This window comes from Lissotriton vulgaris, chromosome 8 (genome assembly GCF_964263255.1).
Source record: "Lissotriton vulgaris chromosome 8, aLisVul1.2, whole genome shotgun sequence".
NCBI classification, from domain to species: domain Eukaryota; kingdom Metazoa; phylum Chordata; class Amphibia; order Caudata; family Salamandridae; genus Lissotriton; species Lissotriton vulgaris.
This window is the reverse complement of record NC_141696.1, coordinates 741,519,978-741,543,444: the sequence shown is the minus strand read 5'-3', so window position 1 is coordinate 741,543,444 and position 23,467 is coordinate 741,519,978. Positions and strand designations below refer to the sequence as shown.

The 23,467-nt window shown below is 44.9% G+C and overlaps 1 protein-coding gene across 1 annotated transcript in view; it reads right to left on the bottom strand.

Annotated features, from left to right (window-relative positions):
- UGGT2 (UDP-glucose glycoprotein glucosyltransferase 2) overlaps positions 1-23,467 on the bottom strand; it is a 1,432,652-nt gene that overhangs the window by 834,320 nt on the left and 574,865 nt on the right. The window contains exons 14-15 of the mRNA XM_086936163.1: positions 23,330-23,415; positions 10,597-10,732 (exon numbers count right to left, since the gene is read on the bottom strand). Of these exons, the coding sequence (XP_086792289.1) occupies positions 10,597-10,732; positions 23,330-23,415 (222 nt within the window). The remainder of the gene's footprint in view (positions 1-10,596; positions 10,733-23,329; positions 23,416-23,467) is intronic.

Sequence of the window (23,467 nt, the reverse complement as noted above, 5' to 3'; positions counted from 1 at the left end):
GAGGCAGTTTTCACAGGCTGTCATTCATCCTGGCCGCCTAGAACAGAACCAACTATAAACCGTGAAAGTAGGGAGAGGATGTGGCATAATGGCCAGAGCTGGTGAATTGGGAGCTGGGGAACCAGGTTTGATTTGCTGCGCCAGCTCAACATCCAGTGATTCTGGGCAAATTAGTTAATGTCCCTGTGCCTACCATAAATCATTATATCCTTAACTGGTGCTCATGAAACCGTTGGTGTTGATCATTAAGTGCCAGTGCTGAACACCGGCAACCACCTGCTCAAATTGAGCACTGGCGGTAGCCCACAGCAGGTACCATTCAAAAGTCAGCAGTCCATATTCGATGATGTTTTTGCAGCATCTCGTGCTTGTGCTGTTTCTGTCTGCAGTCTTTTCGGGCTGATTTAACTTCACTAAAGGCCGCTGTTTTCCCACGTCCAGGCTTTGAATTGCTACAGTACTAGATGACCTCTGACTTCTGCAAAGCATTCTTGTCATAGGCAACCATAACAGAACAGGTTTTGTTGGATTATTAGCATTTTAGTTTGTAATGTCATTTTAAGTCATTGGTTTACATCAAACACACAAAAGGTGATGGAAGGACTGCTTACAATAAGTCTAACCAATGGCAATCATTTGGGCTAGCATTACAGCCCATCATTCATTTTCCCTCCATGCCACCCCGGATTAGACCCAGCCATATGCATATCAGTCTTGGTCCTGATCCAACAGAAAAAGGCCTGCTCAAACTGTCAAACCAGGTCCTCTCTCAATCGGAAAACAAGAAAAGAGGCTGGTTTTGGCCTGAGAAGGTCTCTTACAGAGGTTCATATCAAATACACAATAGGTGATGGAAGGAATGATTGCAGTAAGTCTAACTTACTGGCTTGAAGTAGCATTCCAGCCCTTAGTTCATCACTGGTTCCAAACTGAGATGGAAGAGTGGACAAAAGAATGATAGGTTGGAATGCCAACCAATCCGCTTGACAGTGGTTAGACTTATTGGAAGCATTCCTCCATCACCCTTTGTGTGTAACGCCCTACGTGGCAAGGGTATGTCCAGATGTGGGTCATGCTCACTATGCTACTGTAATCAAGAGACACTCGACCCACACTCAAAGCAAAACTAGTCTTGAGTTGCTTGTGTTCCGTTTGAGGGAGGATCTGGCCTGGCAGTTCAGGCTGAATTATTCCTATTGGAGCAGTGTCAGGACTGATTTGCATATGGCTTGGTCTAATATGAGGTGGCGTTATGGACCACAGAGGTATTTTCTCAATGTATCTCTTAGTGTCCGTAATCACTAGGTTTTACAGTGATTTTTTTATTTTCTCACAGATAGACTGGGTGGAACAGGAGAATATATTTGGTAATATTATTCAGATCTTTTAATACTGCTTTTTCAAACATAGCTACCTATGGGCCCAACGTGTCCAAGGTAGGCGTAACATTTGACTGTGGTTTGCATCCAGAGCAATTATCCTCTTGATTCTCAGGGATATTCTGCATGAAGAATTTGTTAAATCTGATCTTCCTAAAAAATGAAAGATATCTTGGTTCAACTTGAAGACATTGTTTCTAGTACTGGGTACATACGAGAGCACTGTGGTGAGAAAAGCAGATTCTTCGGTTCCGATCTCTTCCGATGACAAATTAAAAATTGGAATAGTCTCTTTGGTGTCACCTTGTTTTGCTCTTAGGGTCGCCAAAACAGTCCTGGTCTTCAAATAGTGATGTTGAGGGTCTTGCTGGTAAAATCTCCCTCTGTCCTGTCTCTGGAACCAGTTTTGTTCTCTGTTTCGTCCTCTGGATAAAAAAGGGGACACTGGAGAATATCTATAGTTGTCCGCTTGTATGCCTTTATCTGCGTTCTAGTTGATACCTAGTCGTTCCGATCTCGCCAAACTATCTCCTTCTGAATCTGCTGAGTATGTATCCGAGAAGGTGATCACCATTCTATTTTTCCTTGTGGAGGGATCCCAATATCCTAGATCTGGACTCCATTCTTGACAGAGATTTGTGGTGAAGTATGGATAGACTTACTCCTAAGTGTACCACCTTATGTCTTTTTTTTAATTTGTCTTTTTTCTTTTTGATCACGTATTATTCAAAATCATGAAGTTCCCCTTTAATGCCATGCAGTTTTGTCTTTGCTTCTTCCAGTGCATTCATGGTTTTACATTTTTTCTCCAATTCCAATATTTCCTGACTGAGGATCACCACCACTTTCCTGGCTGTTTCCTCAATTATTAGCATCCAGTCACGTGCACATCTATTTGCTATGTGCTACCATCTTTCTCGAAATGTTCGTGTCCCTACAAATAGCGCTGGTACTTTCTTACTCTTAATCCCGAGGGGATCACCTCTTCTCTAAAATACTCTAATATAATCTAAGCATGTGTTTCCGTTCTTTTTTCTTTAGGTTTAACAGTTTGAGCAAAGCACTACTGAACTATATTAACCCCTTCCACGCTCATGACGAGCTGGGCTTGTCATGGCGTAGCCTCCTCGCACGCTGATGACGAGCCCAGCTCGTCACGTAAAGTGCGGTTTTAAAAAACTCAGCACAGGAGCGGAATTGCGCTAGCGCACATGCGGTTAAACACCCTCACCCTTTTACATAAATTTGAAGCCTAGCCTAACAACATATTAAACTCTTCCTCTGTAAAGCCAAATGTTAGTAGTGCTATCATGGTTATGACACCTGGCAACACCCCTCTCACCAAAGTGTGTGAAGATCTGATTGAAAAAAAGGGAGAAAACAAGTCCCATGAGTTGTGAGATCAACTCATCTTATGAAGTTAAAACAACAATGGCAAGCCCCTAAGCGAAAAATTATTTCCAATACAGTGTTAGATATTTCCTCATAGGCCGACAATAAAGCAAGTACATGTTTGGGGACACTGTTGTTAATTTACCTTTTGTCTAGGCACATGGGCAGATGATTTAGTCCTTTGAACTGGAGGTATGAAGCTTGTTAAGTTCGGAAGTAGTTAGTCCCTTTTAACCATATAGGCATAATTTGCATGAGTGATTGGCCGCAAGGCTATGGACGACATTGCAAACACCATTGACAACATTACAAAGATAAAGGACATGCAGGCCACTGACCTGGTGAATGTATAGGGCTGCAGAGTTAGTTGTAGTGCCCGAATAGTTTCCCTATAGAAACCTGGGGAGTGGGCAGTATTGTCGTGACATATGCACAGTATTGATAGCTTTCTTAATTACTTCCAAGTCATTGGTAGCATCACTTTAGGGTCCTGCTTGCTCTTTCAATTTATATATTGGCCCTTCAAACTCAGGCGTACATGTTATACTCGTCTAATTGCATGTTTTATTAAGAGATTAGTGCATTGGAGGATTGATGGTCACAGATACAGAATGACTCAAGCATACTGTAAATAAGTGGAGCTCCTAGGAAGCGGCATTGTCACCCTCAGTGTGCAACACAGTATATGCACATTGTTCAATAGCCAGAACATCCACAGTAGATTGATAGAGGCATAGGTTCTACACCTGCGCAATGAAGTTTTTTTTTACTATATCATACATTACTCTTTTCACTACAGCTAGTATTATTTGAGGTCTACATCCCAATTTTCAACTTTTGTGGAATCAGTTGTACCTCATAGACAGCACACACTACATAATTCTGCAAAGCACCAGAGTTTGTATTCAGGTAATATATACGCTATCTCCTCTTACCTGTATGTTCTTAGGCCAGTAAATGAAAAGGACAGGTTGATGACATTTTTCCATCTCTTAATAGGATAATTAATATCCGGATTGGAACATCCATTGGTGAATAGACACCTCTGTCCATGTGAACCCTGCTAAAGCACATGAGGAGGATACTCATCCAGTAAAAGACAAAGACAGATTAGAAATGTTGATATGCAATGGCTTGTGCATCGGATGCAACATGATGGACTCTTGAATGTAATAAGAATAATGGTTCTAACTATCTCTTTTTGCTGATTTCCCTATCACTATGCACAATATTAGAGCCTGTTTGATTTACTGAGGGTCTGTTAACGCACTGGGCAGCGGTTTATCAGTAAGAGGGGGTATAAGGTATGCAACTACACAGGGGTCACTTATTCACACACTTTTAGGGATGTGAAATTCCTATATACCGACGCCCGGGACATATTGTTTGGGGTCAATGCCAACACGTTTTAATGTGTAATTTGTCCTTGGGACATGTAGGCCCATCCCCCTACAGCATGAACCCTTTGGCTGCCAGAGTTCAGTACCACATTATAGATCAGGGAAAAGCATTGACTGCAATTAAGGTAATATTTGTGTCCATGTGTTAATGTTGTTCAAACTTGTATTCATGGTTCGTTAATGCAGAGCCTTTATTATTAGGATGAGCGCTTTAAGTAAATGTTGTAAGCTCGGACTGCACTACTAATAGTTGTTCCAGTGTAAAACATATGCACACGTTTTCAATGTTTAGCAATACGAGGCTATGTAATACTGCTCCCAGAATGCTCTCTGATGAGATGCAAATATTTGCAGAAGCTTGAAAGCAAGATTGATGATTCTTTGCTTTCAAAATAAAATGTTCAAAAACAAATGCAAAAACATTTAGCTAAACTACTGTAAAATTTTAGGTACCATTTCTTTGCAAAACCGTTTAGTAAAATGGGTTGATGTATGCTGTTATTTGCCAAAAATATTTATAATGGAAAATAAGTGTAACCAGTTTTAATAAGATTATGGGAAACAAAAATAAACAAGCATTGGTAAAGGCAGTAAGTCTGAAATTGTTGGTCAAACATTTGGTTTTGTCAATGCGTAACTTGTTTTGGCATGCTTTTTGTAAAACCTTATTGGTGTGGGAGCTGTTGGTCCTCATCATTATAACAAACATTGGCAAAAGCAAAAATTGTTTTGGTCTCAAAAAGCACACATTGCCACAGTTGTTCCTGACATTGAACAAAACAATTGTGTGTTGATATGCTCCTTGTGAAAGAACAGAATGCTGTCACCCACTGTGAAGATAGCCGATAAACCGAGAGAGACAGACAGAATTTTAATAAACACAAAAGGTCATGGTTAACACCAGACCTAATTAGGGGCCCAATTATTAAATAAAGCCTCAAAAGTGCACCCATGTCCTTGCATTAAGTACAGATAAACTACTTTTGTGAATTCACAATACTTTACACAAATAGGTCAAGAAATAGTACTCTTAGAAAATATTTGTGAACTTCGTTTCAGCATGAGCAAATATCCAGGTGTAGATTTGCTCATGCGAAAATCTGAGTGTTTGCAAGTTCACTTTCCCTCCAACCACTTTTTTTCTCAACCCTGGAAGAAGTTTTATGGCTGCCACTATCAGGAGGAAATGTCCAATCTTTCTCAGTATGGGAAAGGATTAGACAAGAGTTAGTGAAACCCCTTAAAACATGCAAGTTAGTAGGTTAGCACAGACTCAAAAGGGCATTTCAACTCTGGAACTGTTGCTTGCCACTACCTTCAGCCCCAGTATGTAGATCTGCGGAAACGTGGCAACCTAAGAGAATTGCTAGTATTCAAACCCTACTATGGAAGGAGCCCTGGCATAATCTGAGAGAATATCTCAGAGCACTTATATATAGTGAGATTGCTGCCATAATTTGTCGCCACATTACATGGCATAAAATGGACAAGTGGATTTTGCTACAAGACAAGTAGATTTATGAAGCAACCTGCCCCATGGACAATTAGATATCTTATTAAATTCCACACCCCTGGTGGCAACATAAGGGAATTGCTAGAATTCAAATCCTACTATGGAAGGATCCCTGTCATAATCAGAGAGAATATTTCAGAAGACTTATATATAATGAGATTTCAACCATAATTTGTTGCCGCGCTACATGGCACAAAAGAGACAAATGGATTTTGTTACGGGGCAAGTAGATTTATGAAGCAACCTGCCCCATGGACAAGTAGATATTTTATCAAATTCCACACCCATGAACTTTGAGCATGTGAACATACTGCCAATATTGGGAGTGATTATGAAGTAAGACCTTACAATGGTGAACTCTGCAAGTTATGCTTTAAAAATTAATAGAAAATGATGGAACTTTAATGCCCTGACCACATAAATCATTTTTTCTGTATACTACTTTGCAGATTTCCCCATATTGATTCACCATAGGATATCGTGCTGATTGTGTAGTCCTAAAGAAGGTGGCTTGATAATATCCCTTTTCCACCAAAACGTGCGTTGGCTGTATGTTTGGGAAACCCCAGTCAACAACACAACGACAAAAGAAATTGGAGATTTCTCCCAGTTGTAATCTATGGTGCATGTGCTTTGAGACTGAGGCATGAATGAGTGGCTGGAGTGAGAGTATGTTTTCTCGGTGATTGAAGGAGTGAATTAATTGATATATGGCACAGTGCACAGAAATGTATTGGTGCCGATCAAAATGAGACGAACAATGTAAAAAAAGTGTGTATATAAATGTATGTCGTGTTTTGTATATGTAATTTTGAAAACATTTTGAGAAACATATTTTATGAAATATTTATATGTATATGGCTAACATGATCACAAATGATGTATTTAATATGCCAGCTAAGTAATGTGGTAGGATTACCACCAAGATAAAAACTAATAACAAATGCAATAAAAACACATAAACCAATTCTATATAGTTGTTTCTGTAGTATCTGGTTGTTGGAACATTGGCATTTCAAGCCATTATTGAAGTAATACAGGTCACGTGGGAAATGTTTTTTCATAAGGAAATGTAATCATTGAAGATGGTAAACAAAAACAAACAAAAAAGAAGTGAGCCTTACGATATCAGTTTTTAAGCTGCAAAGAACTCTCGAAATGGCAGTTTAGAGCCTGCATGCATTAATCAAGTCTTGTAATCAGGGGAAACAGTTACCCTTCCAAATGTCTTTAGTTAGACTTCAAAGTATGGCACAATTTGCTTTTCGAGTAAACGAACTACTTCTGATTTGAAGTAGTGAAACGTTTTACGACAAAGTACTCTGATATGTTTACTGGTCTGTGGCATTCAAACTATGTGCTTAGTTAATTTTCAAGATAACATTGGGGCTTACAGATTCCTTGTGATTCTACAATTACTTTTCCAGTGTTGAAAAAGGATGGAGAATCCACACTCATGTTGCTTTCTTAATACTGCTCAATCAACTCCTCGATGGTGTAGTTGTCTCGAAGCAAATTAATGCAAACCTGCTTAAAGGTTATCCTGACCATGGTGAACAGCTGATTAAACTGTTTCTAGAGGCAAACATCATTAAAATAGGGATAAGTAGGTCTCAGTTTGTCCTGGGACACTGTGTTTTTTGTGTTGCCATCACAGTCTACACTTGCCAGGCTGTATTCATAAGAGGGTCTGGTGAGTGCATTGAAAGGTGTAGAGCTTTCGGTGGACCGTAACCTTCTGAGACTCAGAAAAGTATGCATTTTGCTTGAAAGAGAGCACTCTGAGTGCATCCTCAGTGTGATGGTGTCTACCTAAGGCATAGTGCTAGTCATTTTTGATATAATGTGGGCATTCCTGACATGGTATTGCCAACCAATAACATAATGCAGGTATATTGGCAGTCTTACGTTACATATTGTAGAAATCATTATCATACTGGTTCCCACACCTGGCAAAATACTGGCAGATATTGGCATCTTTTAGAACACCGTTGGCATGAGGATGCCCATTCCTGGGTTAATGCAGGCCATCATTGGTGTATGATGAGCCCATGCCTGGTAGAATTTTGGGCCGTCATAATAGTGGGTATTCTTAACACTACAGACTATAAATGGCCAAACCTATTGCATTAATCAATGCAGGTCTTAATAACAGGCTGTAACTCACAGCAGGTACCATTTTAAAGGCTCTCAAAAAACAGGAGCCTAGGGGGAAAAAGAAGCAGGCCGCCCCCCACTCAAATTACTCTCATACAACAATGGCCTGCTCCTGAGCAACTCAAAGGCTGAAAAAAGAAGAATTTACTCTTGTGGTAGAGGGATTATCTACCTTCTATCCACAGTAATGCACACCGTTGCAATTTTGAGTCTGGCAATATTGCCAGGACGTGTGTTTGTATATCGGTACCACCACAGAGCTACATATATGCCCTCCCTTCCACACGTGAAAAAAAAGGGGGAGGGGAGGTTGACAGTGCCTCACGGAAGCAACACCAAGGAGAGGATTGTATCAGACTGGTACTCGCCTGATTCCTCACTTCTCATCATCGGCTACTGTCAACCTTAAAGAAATGGGAGAAAAACAAACATAAAGAAGGTGCATATAGGTCAAGCAACCATAAAGTGTTGTGTGTGCTGAGACCCGGTGTGATATATCCGTGCCCAATTAGGTGAAAAAACAAACAACAAATATACCTCTATAAAAAGGGTGAGGCTAACTGGCAACTCGTGACTTTATTCTGTGCTGTTAGCTCACTCTGATTAAAAGTCAACCGACATGTTTCATCACTTTGCTTTACAGTGATTTCTTCAGGGTTTCTTGGTGGGTCAGCGTTTAACATGCACCTTTCATAGTCTTCCCTTATTGTACCAGGTGGCCTTCTGTGGTAAGCCTACCCGGCCCCCGTGGAAGACTGCTTCACGTGTATCGTTCCCTGTCTCAGTACTGGGACGCTTTGAACCGCCAAAAGGTCGGTATCGCGTACGCGTGCAGGTGTGGTCTCGGCTCACCCCTCGTATGGGTTTTAAAGGCAGCAGTGCATATTCGCTGATGCTTTTTACAGCATCTCATGTTTGTGCTGTTTCTGCCTGCAGTCTTTTCACCCTATGTGTGACTGATGTAACGCCCTACGTGGCAAGGATATGTACAGACGTTGGTCGCGTTCACTCTACCAGTGTAGCCAAGCTACAACCGACCCACAATCAGGATTAAACCGGTTTTGAGTTGATTGTGTTCTGTTTGAGGGGGGTCTGGCCTGGCAGCTCAGGCTGAACTATTCCTATTAGAGCAGTGACTAGCCTGATTTGCATATGGCTGGGTCTAATATGCGCTGGCATGGTGGATCAAAGAAATATGGGTTGGAATGCTACCCAGTGTGATTGCAAGTGGTTTGACTTATTGTGAGCATTCCTTTCACCCCCTGTTGTAAGCTTGATGCCAATGGGCATATCCTGAATCTGGAGCAATAATTAAATTCTGCTAAAATATAAAAGCAAAGGATTTTGAAAGTGATTCCTAGTTTGCATATAAAACCTTACACTTTCTCTGAGGAAATCTGCTAGTTATTTGTTGTGATTAAATTGCCTTTTCTGAGAGTGACCTTTTCACCATAACAAATACACTTATATGATATAGGGATAGGCAGGTGACAGCTTGTTATTCTGATCAAATGTCACATGTATTGAAGTAAAAGAGAATATATCTCTTAAGCTTTCCAACTGGCCAATAAAGAAAATGATGAGACCTGTTAATTTTTTAAGTAGGCTTCCTACTGTTCCAGGCGATGAAATTGTATAAATATACCTCCATTTGATATTCTATTATGAATCTGTATACAAAAAAATAATCAATGACAATACCATTGTCATTACTGATATACTTTGATATTACAATGGCTATTTAAATTAAGTAATAACCAAAGAAAGTCTGTCCGTTTTGTTTGGACTATCTTTCCACTCTTTCTATAAGGTAGAAAACTAAGTTTTCCTAAAATAACCCTCACCCACCAAGGTTTCCCTTGGTGGCATGCTTCATCATAGGGTTCTTCCCATCTCGCTGCGGAACAGGTCATGCTGCAACCGACAAATACATGGGAGCACTTTGATCATATATTATAAAGAATAGGTAGGTATAAGAGCGGTAGGTTCTTATCTAATGAGAAATAAAGTTAAAAATACCTGGCTAAGTAGGGAAAATAATGTAGTCTTACCTCTAGCTGGTATGGTTAAAAAGGGGGAAATTGAAAGACATATGGTTATGTGCATGTATTTCAAAGGTCTACGTGTTTCAAGCCCTACCACATTTGTTCTTCAGGACCACCTAATTACCTCTTGTGCCACTGCTGTTGGAAAACAACTCTTGTGCGAGTATCCTCAATTACTAAAAATAGATACAATAGCCGATTGACAATGTTTCTTTTAGATTTGTATTTTGCCAAATGTTGGCATCATAAGCTCAGACAGGGGAAGGGATACTAATAGTCAAACTTTCTTCAAAGCTAACCCCTTGCCAGAGGAGTTAGCCTGCCCATGGCTCTGATGATGCGGGCAGGCTAACTCCTCAGGCAAGGGAGTACCTTTGAAGAAAGAAATGTTCAACAGAGTGTAATCTGTAATTTAAAGAAGGAATAGCAAAATCAATTGGTATGGGGCTGGCTGTTGGTATTTTGACTTTTTGTTTTTTTTAATAGTTTTTGAAAAAAATTATTTTGCTTAAGAAGTTGTTTAGTCGAGACATTATCAGAGAAGGAATGATGACCAGTGTTCTATTAGCGGTTGTAAAATTAAACTCTAAAAGCAGTAGCACTAGGTAGTATCTATCATATGTTGTGTTTAATAAACCAACCTCGATTTTGCTTTTTGTGTTTAACAAGCTCCTCCTAGTGACATCTAGTTTATTTAGGAGTCAACTAACCTTTGCAATGGAGAGAAATGCTTGTACGCGGTCTGATTCTTCCGAAATGTAGCTGAAAGCTTTCCAGATGGCTGCTCCGGCATCCTTATTCCCATCAGCGTCTTTATCCGCATTGACAATAAAAACAACACCGATTCTTGAAGACATAAAGAAAGGACAACAACTGCATTACAATCCTACACGTCAAACATTTCACCTAAAACTGATACTTAATGTACATGTTTCAAGACCAAAATGTAGGTCTTGTAATACTATACACGCGTTTGCTACGTAATCGGGTCAAACTTGAAAATGTTGCACTGGGGAGGGGTAGGACTTATGAAGTGAACTGACACTGACAAGTCTGAACACTCAAATGTTTCTGTTATTTCAAAAAAGCCAATGAAAGGAGTTACTTACCTGTCAAGTACAAAAAGTTTTATGCACGAAAAAGGATACCTAGGCGACATTAACCTTTCTGGAGACTTGTCTATATTGCTTCAGATTCTTTGGTTTTCCGAAGTTTCCTCCGACACGAGCGGGTCTCTGAAATCTCAGTATATGGCGGAATGGCCTCTAGCTGACATTATAAATGCCCTGTGGAGGCACAGTGCGATGGTAACATCCCAAGAAGTGGCATTCTCTCTACCTGTCAGCACAGGTTAATTTAGTAACTTATTGTAGTTCACACTGACAAGGATTGTGGCTGTTGCTTGAATGGGGTTTCACTCCCCTCAACCACCAACCCAATTTCTCCCAGTGGGGAGTAATATGTGGCTGTTTCAGTGTTGATTTCAGCTTGTTTTCCCTGTTATTAAGAAGAAGCTTTCAGGTGCTGACAGCAGTCACAATCTGTGTGTGAAAAACAAAAAGGTGTAATTTTAATAGGCCAGGTAACTCTGGTTATCAAGCCCATTGGAATTTACAGTCGCTTATATTTGAGGACTATGTGTTTCTGGCGCCTGGAGAAGTCAAGTTACTATGAACGTCATGCCTGGGCATTTTGTCAATGACATCAATTTCCTGGGAATTTTCTCTAAATCAATAATATGTATCCTGAATTTGTATGCAAAGAGCTAGGCCGCCACATCAGGATGTAAGCCTAGTGGTCCTATTAAATTAGTGAATCCACTTCACCCTCCAATAGGGTTTGCTAGATGGGTATTTTCAATCCCAACATGCACTGCGCTGGCACATCGAACCATTGGCAGTGTCAAGAGGAACTCCAACGATGTCAGCAGGAAAGCATGCAAGACTGGCAGAAATATACTCAAAATCATAGCACTCTATCACGTTGGCCCCCGTCAGTACCGAAGCAGTAAGTGAAAAGTAGGTTATTGCATGTTTTTTTCCCTACAGGTCAAGAATAACTCTGGAGCAAGGGTGACCAACTGGCATGCGTGCACATTCAGGACGGTCAGTGTAAAAATTCAGGACAAAGGGTCAAAATTCAGGACAGAAGGTATTCAGAACAAAAATTTGGGACAAAACATAAGTTTTACACACATATCAGAGGAGGTCGCAAAATAATATATAGGTAAATAGACAAGACAACCAAAATAAGTACAAATCAAAATAAGTTTAATTAAGTTTGAGACAATCGGGCATTTCACAGTTTTTCAGTATGTGCGCAGATTTGCAAAGGGACATCAGGCCCTTTCTGCAATCATGATTTGTGCAGAAGAAGGCACACCACCTGCTGTCACTATAATCGGGCCCATTGTCATCCTATTTGTGATAATCGTCTGCAGTCTCAAAATCCACAGTCTTGGGGGGGTCCGGGAGGGGCTGCTGCAGGCAGCCTCAGTCTACAGATTAAAAGATAAGTGTGGAACACCGCGTGGAATCTACTAAACTCACCTCATTTTAGTATGATGTCTGTAAGGCGTCCTTAATTTGGGGACCCCAAATTACGGACGCCTTACAGACATCATACTAAAATAACAGACAGTCCATGAAATTTAACAATGTCACTCCTGTTTGTTTTTGTTTACTTTGCAGTCTGAAACTTGAGCTGTTTTTAAAATGGGAAACATAAAATCCAGTGGCGGGTTTGACCCTAAACACTGGAGGGGCTTTGAGGGGACCAATAGCCAAACCCAGCGGAGGCCAAAAAGATTTTTTTTTTATTACTTACCTGTGTTCCGCTCTTCTCTGTCTTTTTATTCTTCTTTCTCAAGGCGACAGCACCTCGTCGATCCTCACGCAATCGCCTTCTGCAAATCCAGACGCTACTCTCATACTGCAGAAGAGCAGCGCCATGATTGGCTGGAGTGGACTGCCTTGACAGCTAGGTGGCGAGGTTTACACTGCACTTGTCAGGCTGGACGTCGCAAGACAGCCGGCCAAAATGACTTGCGGAGTGTAAACTTGTAGAGTGAGCATCACTCCCCTGCTGCCAGTCACCAAGAGCCCCGCCCCCAAAAACTTCTCGGCCTGGGAGAAGTGATAAATATAACGGTAGTTCATGTTATTGCCATTTTATTTTTAATTTTTCCTGCACTGGCAGCAGAGGGGCAAAGCTCCTCTGCCATAATGGAGGGATGGCCGCTGATAAACCCAAAGCAAAAGCATGCAAAGGAAAAACAGGGGACAGGATGAGTCATGTGCCCTTGACATAGACAACTTGGGAGCGGAGTAAGACCCAAATAACTGTCTCTTGTGCCCCCACATACCTCCTCCACAAAACTGCAGAATCCCACGGGGCCCAAAGGCTTCTACCTTCTCTTCTATGGGAACTCTATCTCTACTCTGCTGTGGATCTTTCCTTCACCTTGATTAGGCATATTTTGCATTTCAGATGGCAGTAGAAGCACAAATATATAAAAGTTCATCTTCCTCGTCATTCCACAGAAGATGAAAGAACGTGAGGTGTGGTTTCCTTCATGCTCGGTCATTTAGGGAATGCCAACAACATGGCTAGCACACACTCTGCAGACCACAGTTTCTCAGATCTTTAGAGATGGGCCAGAGAAATCAAGGAGCAGAGTTTCTAAATGCGATCAATATTGTTCACCTTTGTGATTTTATCATTAATTCAATAGCTAATTTCATAACCCTCGCATGTGCCTATTCTGCGGAGACCCAAGCATACATACTTACCGACCCCCGCATTCTGCTGTTGCCAATGGTGGGAAATAATGTCAGCCAACAATAACTGGTATTAGTAATGGTTGTTGTTGGCCGCAGTTTATTAATAACCAAAGACATATTAATAACACAAACTGGTTTAAAGCAATCTTTCCATTTTGCGAACAGTACTCATCAATCATAATTGGCATATTACACATTATGACACCATCTTGTGATAACAGGTGTCAGTCTTTTTTGTGCCCTCCTTAGTTCGAAAATGGGGCTTGTACACAAACTAGTTTGTTGCCAGTCTATTGGTGCTCCAGTGGTTGGTTGCCCACGCCTTCTGCGTGTTGCGGAGGGGAGCTTTCCTGTCGGGAGTTAGGTCCCCAGCTCGTTACCATTTGCGCCCTGCCGTCCGGCCGGGTCTGGGCCGCGAGTGCCGTCTCCTCCTGTTACTCCCCTCCTTTATGCCGCCACGTCACCCTGCCGTGCGGCATTCAAAAGTGAGTGGCCATCCTCTTACACACCGCCCGCCGGTGTGTTTTCTTAGCCAACCAGTGTATGATTTCCGCCACGCCGCAGGGAGGCTCACGTCTCACTGCGGCTCCCCCCCTGCACCTGGTTCGTGGCTCCCACCTTTCTCCATATTTATTTATATATATATATATTTATTTTTTTTTTTTAGTTGCAACCTGCGAGTGTCATTGCACCCCACAAGTTATCCCAGAACACCTTCATCCCCTTTTCGGAGAGGTGCACCCCGTCTTGCCCGTAGAGTTCCGGGCAGCCCGGGTGGATGAGGCCGTGCCGGATTGATTCCAGGCCATTGGCGAGGCAAAACTTGTGCATCGCGACATTTAATTTCCTCCTTGCGTTATCGACGGCCTTGTTGGAATCGGCACCTCTCCAATGTTTCCTGCTGATCATTTCGGACCAGACTATCGTTGTGGGTCCCAGCCACGCTGCTGTCTTGGGGAGATCTTTTTGGATGGCCTGCCCGACTGCTTTTCGCCCTAGCCGGGTCAGGTCGTTGCCCCCAAGGTGGATGATCAGGACGTCGGGCAGCCAGGCCGAATCTGCCATGAGGCCGTCCAGCGTCGGCAGTAGCTGCTCCCATCTCATACCTGGCTGCCCTATCCAGCGGATGTACGTCGATTTGGGCCTGCTTATGCTGTGGCCCCCTTGCCGCCACCAAGACTCCATTCGGGACACGAATGAATGTCCCACCACCCAGACCAGCCGCGGGCGGCCCCCTGTCGAGAGAAAGCATTCTGTTAGGTGGCCTTCTGCGCACCGTGTGTACTTACGAGGGGGCTATCACCCTGCCGTGCGGCATCCCAAAGTGACTACCTCCCCCTCTCCCCCCTCGGGGCTTTCTCTTTTTTTTTTTTTTTTTTTACACGAGGTGAGGGCGTATGTACGACTTGTACGCCCTGGAGCGCCATCTGCCCACCGCCTGGATCCTGTCCTCTGGCATGCCATGCTGCGCTGCCGAGGTCGCTGCGCCGATCCTGAATGAGTGAGAGGCAAACAATGCCGCGCGATACCCGGCTTTACCAAGGCCTTGGCGCATTATGGCTGTAAACTGGAACTTACTCAGGTTCCTTCCATCCTTATGTATAAAAAGGGGGCCCTCACCAGCTGGTCGTGCCCCCATGTACCTAAATAGCCAGCATACCGCGCAGAGCCCAGCCTCTGGGATGCAATGGAGACGTATCGTCGTCCCCCTCCTTGCCCTGTCCGTTTTGGACTGTCTCAGCGTTAATTCCACTGCCTTCGCCATTGGTTTAATGTCTCTTGCCTGCAGGCATTGCTGCGCTGGGCCCGACTTGCTGGGGGCTACTAATTCGCTGATTCGGAATGCTCCGAAGAAAGCCGTGGTGAATGCCGCCCTAAATAGTAGCAGCTCATATTTGTCTGATATTAAGCCTGTGAGGGCTCCCAGGAGCTGCCCCAGCTTGGCGAAATTGATGGGACGCCTGTTGTCCTTCTTTTTGCCTTCAACCCTTCTCCAGCCTTTTAGGGCCGTCTTTAAATAGGCCGAGGTAGTGGGGTCCTCGCCTGTATAAAGCCTGGCAAAATGGGCGATGGCGGACAAATGCGCCTGGGCCCACGATCTCGTTTTCTTCGACTTAAATGCCCATTGTACGAATTTCTCCACTGCTGTGCGAGTTTTTGCCATGTCTTCCAGCGATTTTAGACCCCCAACTCTCATTACCGTGCTTGCGTATGTCCTGTATCTTCTGTTTGCCTCCGCGGTAAGTGATTGCCCTATTAGCCAGGATAAGTCTACTCCCCCAGGTCCCAGAGGGACGGTGGAAAGGGGGTCATCTCCCTGTCCGCCCCGGGCACCAGTTCTCTGAACCGCTTCATTTGGGACCGGGAAAGTGCATCTGCTGCCGAGTTCTCTGACCCTGGCACGTGGCGTGCCTTCAGCTCCAGATTCCCTTCCAGCTGTAATTTAATTAACCGCCGCATTAGCCTCAGCATGTCCGGGCATCTCGCTGCACCTCTGTTAATGGCCTGCACTACTCCCATGTTATCTGACCACAGCGTGAGTTTCAGGTTTTTTATTTTTTCTCTCCAGATGGTCAGTGCTACAATTATCGGGAACAGCTCGAGAAACGTGATGTTCCTAGTGAGCCCCTGAGCATGCCACTCCTCCGGCCACTGGCTGGCGCACCAACTGTTTCCCAGGACCGAGCCGAAACCCAGGCTTCCGGCTGCGTCCGTGTAAAGAGCTATCTGTTCGGCCGTTACCCACCCCTCTCTCCAAATCCGCACCCCATTGAAATCTTGTAGGAACTCGTCCCACACCTGCAGGTCCTGTTTCACGCCTGCGCTCAATCTGATGTGGTGGTGTTTGTGGGTGACGCCGGCCGTTAGCCCTGTTAGGCGCCTCGAAAATACCCTGGCGGGCGGGATTACCCGAGCCGCGAAGTTAAGTCTACCTATCACTCCTTGGATCTCCCTCAGGGTGGCTTTCTTCCGACCCCGTAGCTTCGATACCTCCTCGCGAAATTCCTTTACTTTGTCTGGAGGCAGCCTGGCCGTTCCTGCTATAGAATCCAATTCTATGCCCAGGAACGTGAGCCTCGTGGTCGGGCTTGTCGTTTTTTCTTTTGCGAGGGGGACCCCTCGGGACCTGGCTAGATCCTCGAAGGCTGCCAATGCGCTGGCGCAAACTGAGGAACCTGCCGGGCCTGTGAACAGGAAATCGTCTAGGTAGTGCAGTTTTCCACCCTCCTGGTGCTGGTCATGAAGCGCCCATTCTAAGAAAGTGGCAAACTGCTCAAAATATGCGCATGATATCGCGCAGCCCATGGGCATGGCTTTGTCAATAAACACCTCCTCGCCCCATTGGAAACCCAGTAGGTGGAAACTGGAGGGGTGGACCGGCAATAGGCGGAACGCCGATTCAATATCCGCTTTCGCCATGAGGGCTCCTATGCCTGCCGCCTTCACCAGCTCAATTGCGTCGTCGACTGACGCGTAGCCCACTGAGCAAGCTTCGGGGTCGATACCGTCGTTCACGGAGGAACCTTCCGGAAACGAAAGGTGGTGTATCAGCCTGAATTGACCTTCTTCTTTCTTGGGAACCACGCCTAGCGGGGAGACGACTATGCCTTCTTTTACTTCCTTTGGGAGGGGGCCCTCAACTCTACCCAGGTTCAATTCTTTCTCTATCTTAGCACTAACCACCTCGGGGTGTTGCCTTGCCGACTTCAAATTGCTCGCCCCCGCCGAGGGGAGCGGGCCCCGGAATGGAATAACAAAGCCTTGCTCGAAGCCCTCTACCAGTATCCTGGCATCTGTTCTGTTCGGATATTTGTTTGCCAATCTGCGCAGCTGTTGTGTAATAATGGGGGATCTGGCCAGCTGGCACTTACTAATGTCCACCAGTCCCCCCTTCCCCCTGCGTTGGGGCTAACGCTTCTTGCTCTTTTCTCTCTTTTCCCTTTTCGACTCGTGTTTGGAACCTTTGCATGCAGCGGTAGCGTGCTTGCCCCCGCAGCTGGCGCATGCGTGTTGAAACTTACAAGAGGAGCCCCATGAGCAGTCCCCCGCCTCGTATCTCCAACAGATCGCCTTAGTTGCGGTTGGGGAGTACGATCTCCCGTTCGACCGCCTCTGATATGTACCACTCTTCCCCTTTTGGTATGAGCTCCGAAAGGGCTGGTCGCTTTTGCCCGCCCAGGCCCTAACCTCCTTAGCTGTAAGCATCTTGTGGATGAACCCCGAGACATCCTCCTCATTCCACTCCATTTCGGGGTGCCTCTGCATTTTTAATCTAAACCCTTTATCGTACTCTAACCAGGCATCCCCAGGGAACTGCCTCTGTGCTAGGTGGATGTTGGCCTCGTACAGCCACAAATCAGCAGCGCAATGGGGGAACCTTTCCACTATAATGCATGCCATGATTCTGAACGCATCTAGCCGATTGTCGAAAGTGCGCTCCTTTCTGGCCCCGCGCCTTTCTCTCCTGTCCTCCTCCTTCCTGTCGCACGTGGTTAGATCGAGCCCCTATAGCTGTATTTCCAGCAGCGAAAATATGTCTATGAATTCCTTGCGCCATATCCTCTCTTTTACCGCAAGAGGGATGAGACATGCCAAGCCGGTGGCTTTCGTAGTCAGGGACGCCGGACCAGGGGATGGCCTGATGTAATGATCGTTGACTACCCCGCTCGGAGGTGGGCTTCCCGAAACGGGGCCGTAACCCCACCCGGGTAGCGGGGAAATCTGTTCACCTTGGGCGGACAAGCTTACCTGCTCTTGCACTCTTGTTTGTCGGGCCCACCCCGGATCGACCATATGCCACGTGAGACCTGCCGCTTCCTCTGCGCGCTGCTCCCTAGGCCCTGCCACTCCTTGCCCTGTGCCATTAAGTAGCCCCGGCGCCAGCGATTTTAAACATTCCTTTACGATGTTGCTAATATGCTCACCCTTTTTCTTTTTGCTGGTCGTCTCGCCCTGGTCGTTGTCCTCCGGTCTCGACGGAAGAGGTTTCTGCCGTACTTTCCTCGGAGGATTCCTCTTGGATGTTCTCTTCATCGGCGTCTTTTTCAGCTTCTTGGGTGCGGAAGGCCCTGGTTCTTCGTCTGCCTGTTCCACCGGTCTGTTTTCTTTCCCTTTACCCAAGTGAGGGTGGAGCCAGTCGTCACCGTGGATGGCCGATAATTCACGGATCTTCATCAGTACCTCTGCCCTCTCGTCTGGCTGGCCTTCCGACATGTCGTGAGCGTCTGCGCACTTTTGTGTGGCTTCTTGGTTTCTCGTGTCTGCGTCAGGCCGTCGGCTGGGGCACAGCTAACTGCGTGTGTTTACCCCGGGCTCTGAGCTTGTTGCCGCTTTACCTGATATTCGCTTCGGGGGAGCTGGCACGGCGCGCCATACTCCACGAGGCGTCTTCGGCGACGATGACCTGTATCTTCCAACCGTGGCCTCGCCTTCTTCAGCTTCGTCCTTCGAAGCGTCGCCTCTTTTCCTTCAGTCGTTGTTGCTGTCGCGCCGTTCTCCCAGCTCCTCGAATGCGTTGTGCTTCTGCTGGGAGGGCGGCGTCGCTGAAATCCTCTTGAGCCCTCCATGCAGGCCTCAGGTGAGTCCCCCTGATTGGGGGGTTCAAATAAAGCCAGATTGACCATTGGGCGCCCTTTGGGGGCGCTCAGGTCAACAGGTCACTTCCGGTCGGGTGGCTGGTGCGCACCCCGCTTCCGCTGGTTCCTGGGCGCATCAAGGCGCCCAGAACCAGTTTACCCCCGCTGGTGGCACCACGAGGGTTATGGCGCCGGCCTTCAAGCCTCCCCCACCCTTACGGGAGGGTGCGGCGGCCTCTGCAAAAGTGCTGAACATCAAGTGAGTTGTGAGTTGCGGGCTGCAAAGTGTCTCATTAACATTACTCACTCTCTCACTAACTCATACTACTCACTCATTCATTCTGTTCACTGACCCTACAAGCTTACTCACATTAATCACTCTATCCTTCCCTCCATAAACGAATCCACTAACTCACTTAGTGGTGGGAGACAAGAATGCAGTCCTTCTCTCTGGTATTAGCTCCACGTCTTCCTCAGGAGTTCACTGCAGCCTGCACCACCTACTGTCACTGCCTGCGCTGTCAATGACAGCACCAGCACAACTATTAACCTTTACAACCTTACAAATGTGACAGTTATCAATTAATCAATCTATCAATCAATCAAAGCATTTATAAAGCGCACTACATACCCGTGAGGGTCTCAAGGCGCTAGAGGGGAGGGGGCACTGCTACTGTTCGAAGAGCCAGATCTTGAGAAGTCTCCTGAAGGTTAGGAGGTTTTGGGTCCGCCGCAGGCAGATCGGGAGGGTGTTCCAGGTCTTGGTGGCGAGGTGGGAGAATGATCTGCCGCCGGAGGTCACTCTACGGATGCGGGCGACGGTGGCAGGATGTGGTCTGCGGAGCGGAGCTGGCGGGTGGGGGTGTAGAGGCTGAGTCGGCTGTTGAGGTACGCTGGTCTGGTGTTGTGGAGTGCCTTGTGTGCGTGGGTGAGGAGCTTGAAGGTTATCCTCTTGTTGATGGGGAGCCAGTGCAGGTCTCTCAAGTGGGTTGTGATGTGGCTGCGGTGAGGGATGTCGAAGATCAGGCGTGCAGAGGCGTTCTGAATGCGTTGGAGCCGTTTCAGAAGTTTGGCCGGGGCTCCTGCGTAGAGTGCGTTTCCGTAGTTCAACTGCTGCTGACGAGGGCCTGGGTGACCGCCCTTTTGGTTTCAGTGGGGATCCATTTGAAGGTCCTGCGAAGCATGCCGAGAGTGTTGAAGCAGGAGGAGGAGACAGCGTTGACCTGCATCGTCATGGAGAGGGTGGAGTTGAGGATGACCCCTAGGTTGCTTGTGTCGTTGGTGGGTGTAGGGGGTGCTCCTAGTGCAGTCGGCCACCAGGAGTCGACCCAAGGATGAGGATGAGGACCTCCGTCTTGTCTGAGTTCAGCTTAATCAGCTGTTATGACTATTCCAGGCTCCCAAAGCTATTAAGATGCATTGGCAAGCACAAATTAGTCATTTTTTTCTTCATTTATATTGAATTAATAAACAATGTTGTCATGGTGATCTCTAAATTAGATAGACAGTGCCACCAAGTGGCATACTGTCATAAATGCTGGAATTGACATTAAGTGCAAGTGCCGAAAATCGGAAACCACTGGTTCATGTTAAGCACTGAACGCCTCTCATTCCACCGTTGGCACACAAAGGGCACCTCTGCCACAAACTCACAAGCTATTACAAAGAACAACGGTCCTTAGGATTAAGAACATGAACAATTGAATAAAATATAGACTGCAGTCAGTACTATATCAAAATATTTCATTACCCAGCCGGGCCTGAAAAGTTTTATTCAAATATAGGCATAGATAAGCAAGACCGCCCGAGGGGTCCAATTCATTAACTGATAGGGTACAAGCCTGTACCTATCCAGAGGACACTCGAACAAGGTTCGGGAGTGAGAAAATAGGAAAGGAAAAAAGTTTAAGAATATCAGGCAAAGAGAACGTGGGAGCCAACTGTCCCTTGCATTATTACCACAATTTTAAAGCAAGTTCGGACAAACAATTACTGTAACAAAATTAACACAATGGAAAAGATTACAGAATTGCTAAAAGTGTCGACGACGTTTCGATCCCTGGCTCCTAGTGAACTGGGATCATCATCAGGACTTTGTATTAATTTGCCTGTTTGTACTTTTGTAGCGCCTGTTCATAATAGGAAAAATGGGAAAAATGAGAAGGGAAAGAAAGGAAATTCTTGTTTAAACACAGCACTTGTGCCAGACAATATACACAGGAGTTCACATGTTATTCTTTAGCAACATGCCAGAGTGCCCAACATGGATTGTACACCCTTTCTCATTAACATTTGTGACGTTCCAGTTTTGCGAATTAATACAAAGTCCTAGGAGCCAGGGATCGAAACGTCGTAGACACTTTTAGCAATTCTGTAATCTTTTCCATTGTGTTAATTTTGTTACAGTAATTGTTTGTCCGAACTTGCTTTAAAATTGTGGTAATAATGCAAGGGACAGTTGGCTCCCACGTTCTCTTTGCCTGATATTCTTTAACTTTTTTCCTTTCCTATTTTCTCACTCCCGAACCTTGTTTGAGTGTCCTCTGGATAGGTACAGGCTTGTACCTTATCAGTTAATGAATTGGACCCCTCTGGCGGTCTTGCTTATCTATGCTTATATTTGAATAAAACTTTTCAGGCCCGGCTGGGTACTGAAATATTTTGATATAGTACTGACTGCAGTCTATATTTTATTCAATTGTTCATGTTCTTAATCCTAAGGACCGTTGTTCTTTGTAATAGTTAATTGCCCATGGTCCCTAGGTACCTCTTGGGTTCCCTTGTTACGACTAAAAAGACAAACTCACAAGCAGCACCACGTACAGCCATTACTGAAAAGAACACATACACCTAAAATAGCCCAGGTGGTAGGATTTGTGAATCCTCATTCATGTTGCTTTAAGTGTGATTAGCATTAACCTGCTTCCAGTTCTCACTGCAGTTGAGCATGTCCTTGTCGGACGTTTGCACCATTCACCTTACCTGCCAACTTATAGAAGAATCTCACAGTACGCAGGAGGCACTTTTGAACCTCATCCCGCCCAAAAACCACCTCCTCCCAAACTTAAAAAACAAGCATTTGCAATGCAATAGGTCTCGCATTTACAAGAGTTTATGCTATAGGCATTGTAAATGACAATGCCTTTTATTTATCTGTTTTGATAACTAGCACATTAATAAATGGCATTGCCATTTACAATGCTAATAGCTCAAATTCTTGTAAATGTGAGACCTATTTCATTTCAAAGAAGCAGCCGCCATTGTCCCGGGCTACTTAGAAAGTTGCAGAAAAGTATGTCCTGCCTGCAGTAGGAGAAACGCATTAAAGAAAATAGTGCTTAAGACTAAATAAGAAATAGCCTGTATCAACAGAAGTAAAATGGGCAGTCCTCATGGAAGGTTACAAATGAAGACAAGGCGGTACTAAAGAGGGACTAACAAGCCTAATAATGACTCAGAATCCAGCATTTACAAGGGACAATGACACAAGACAATAAAAAATATGGGCAGATAGTGGGCGGAGCTTCAAGTCCATACTCAAACACAGCATGGCTCGCAGAGCAGTGCATGCGCTGCCCAGGCTCGACCTAAAAAAGCTTGCTGAGGCTGGTGCGGATGTCCTGGGGTGTTTTCTCAACCCTTAATAGACGTTAATGCTTCAAAGCCTTTCGAAAACAAGCTAGAAAACCACGATTTACAGTGGGTTTAAGCTCGTTTTCCCTGCCACAGTGGCTATTGGCTCCTCACCGGGTGGCCGTGTCATGGGAGCCATTATTGTGTGTCACACTGTGTCATTGTATGAGTTGAAAGGTATGATTCTCACATACATAAATCGCAGACAAAGGGTAGCATATAAAATTAAGAAGATTAATGCAGTATCTCTGGGCATCCATCGCCACAGAACGTCTGAAATAATTGTGATGCAGAGGCAGATTATAATTATTATACTAGATTACGATTTTGAACTTTTAACCAATTAGCTGAGACCAATTATGATTTTCAACAAAACAGGCTTCTTGAAATAATAATAAAGGATCATATTAAATAACAAGTATGAAGATGCATTTTACATTTTTTGTTCATACCTGAGAGGAACATTGTGCCGATAAAATAATTCAGCTAGCTTCACAAATTCTACAGCATATTCCGCCACAGGATCAATGAACAAAACCTAGAAGAGAGATGCAAGAAGACCATTGAATTACTTTATCCCTTGAAATGAT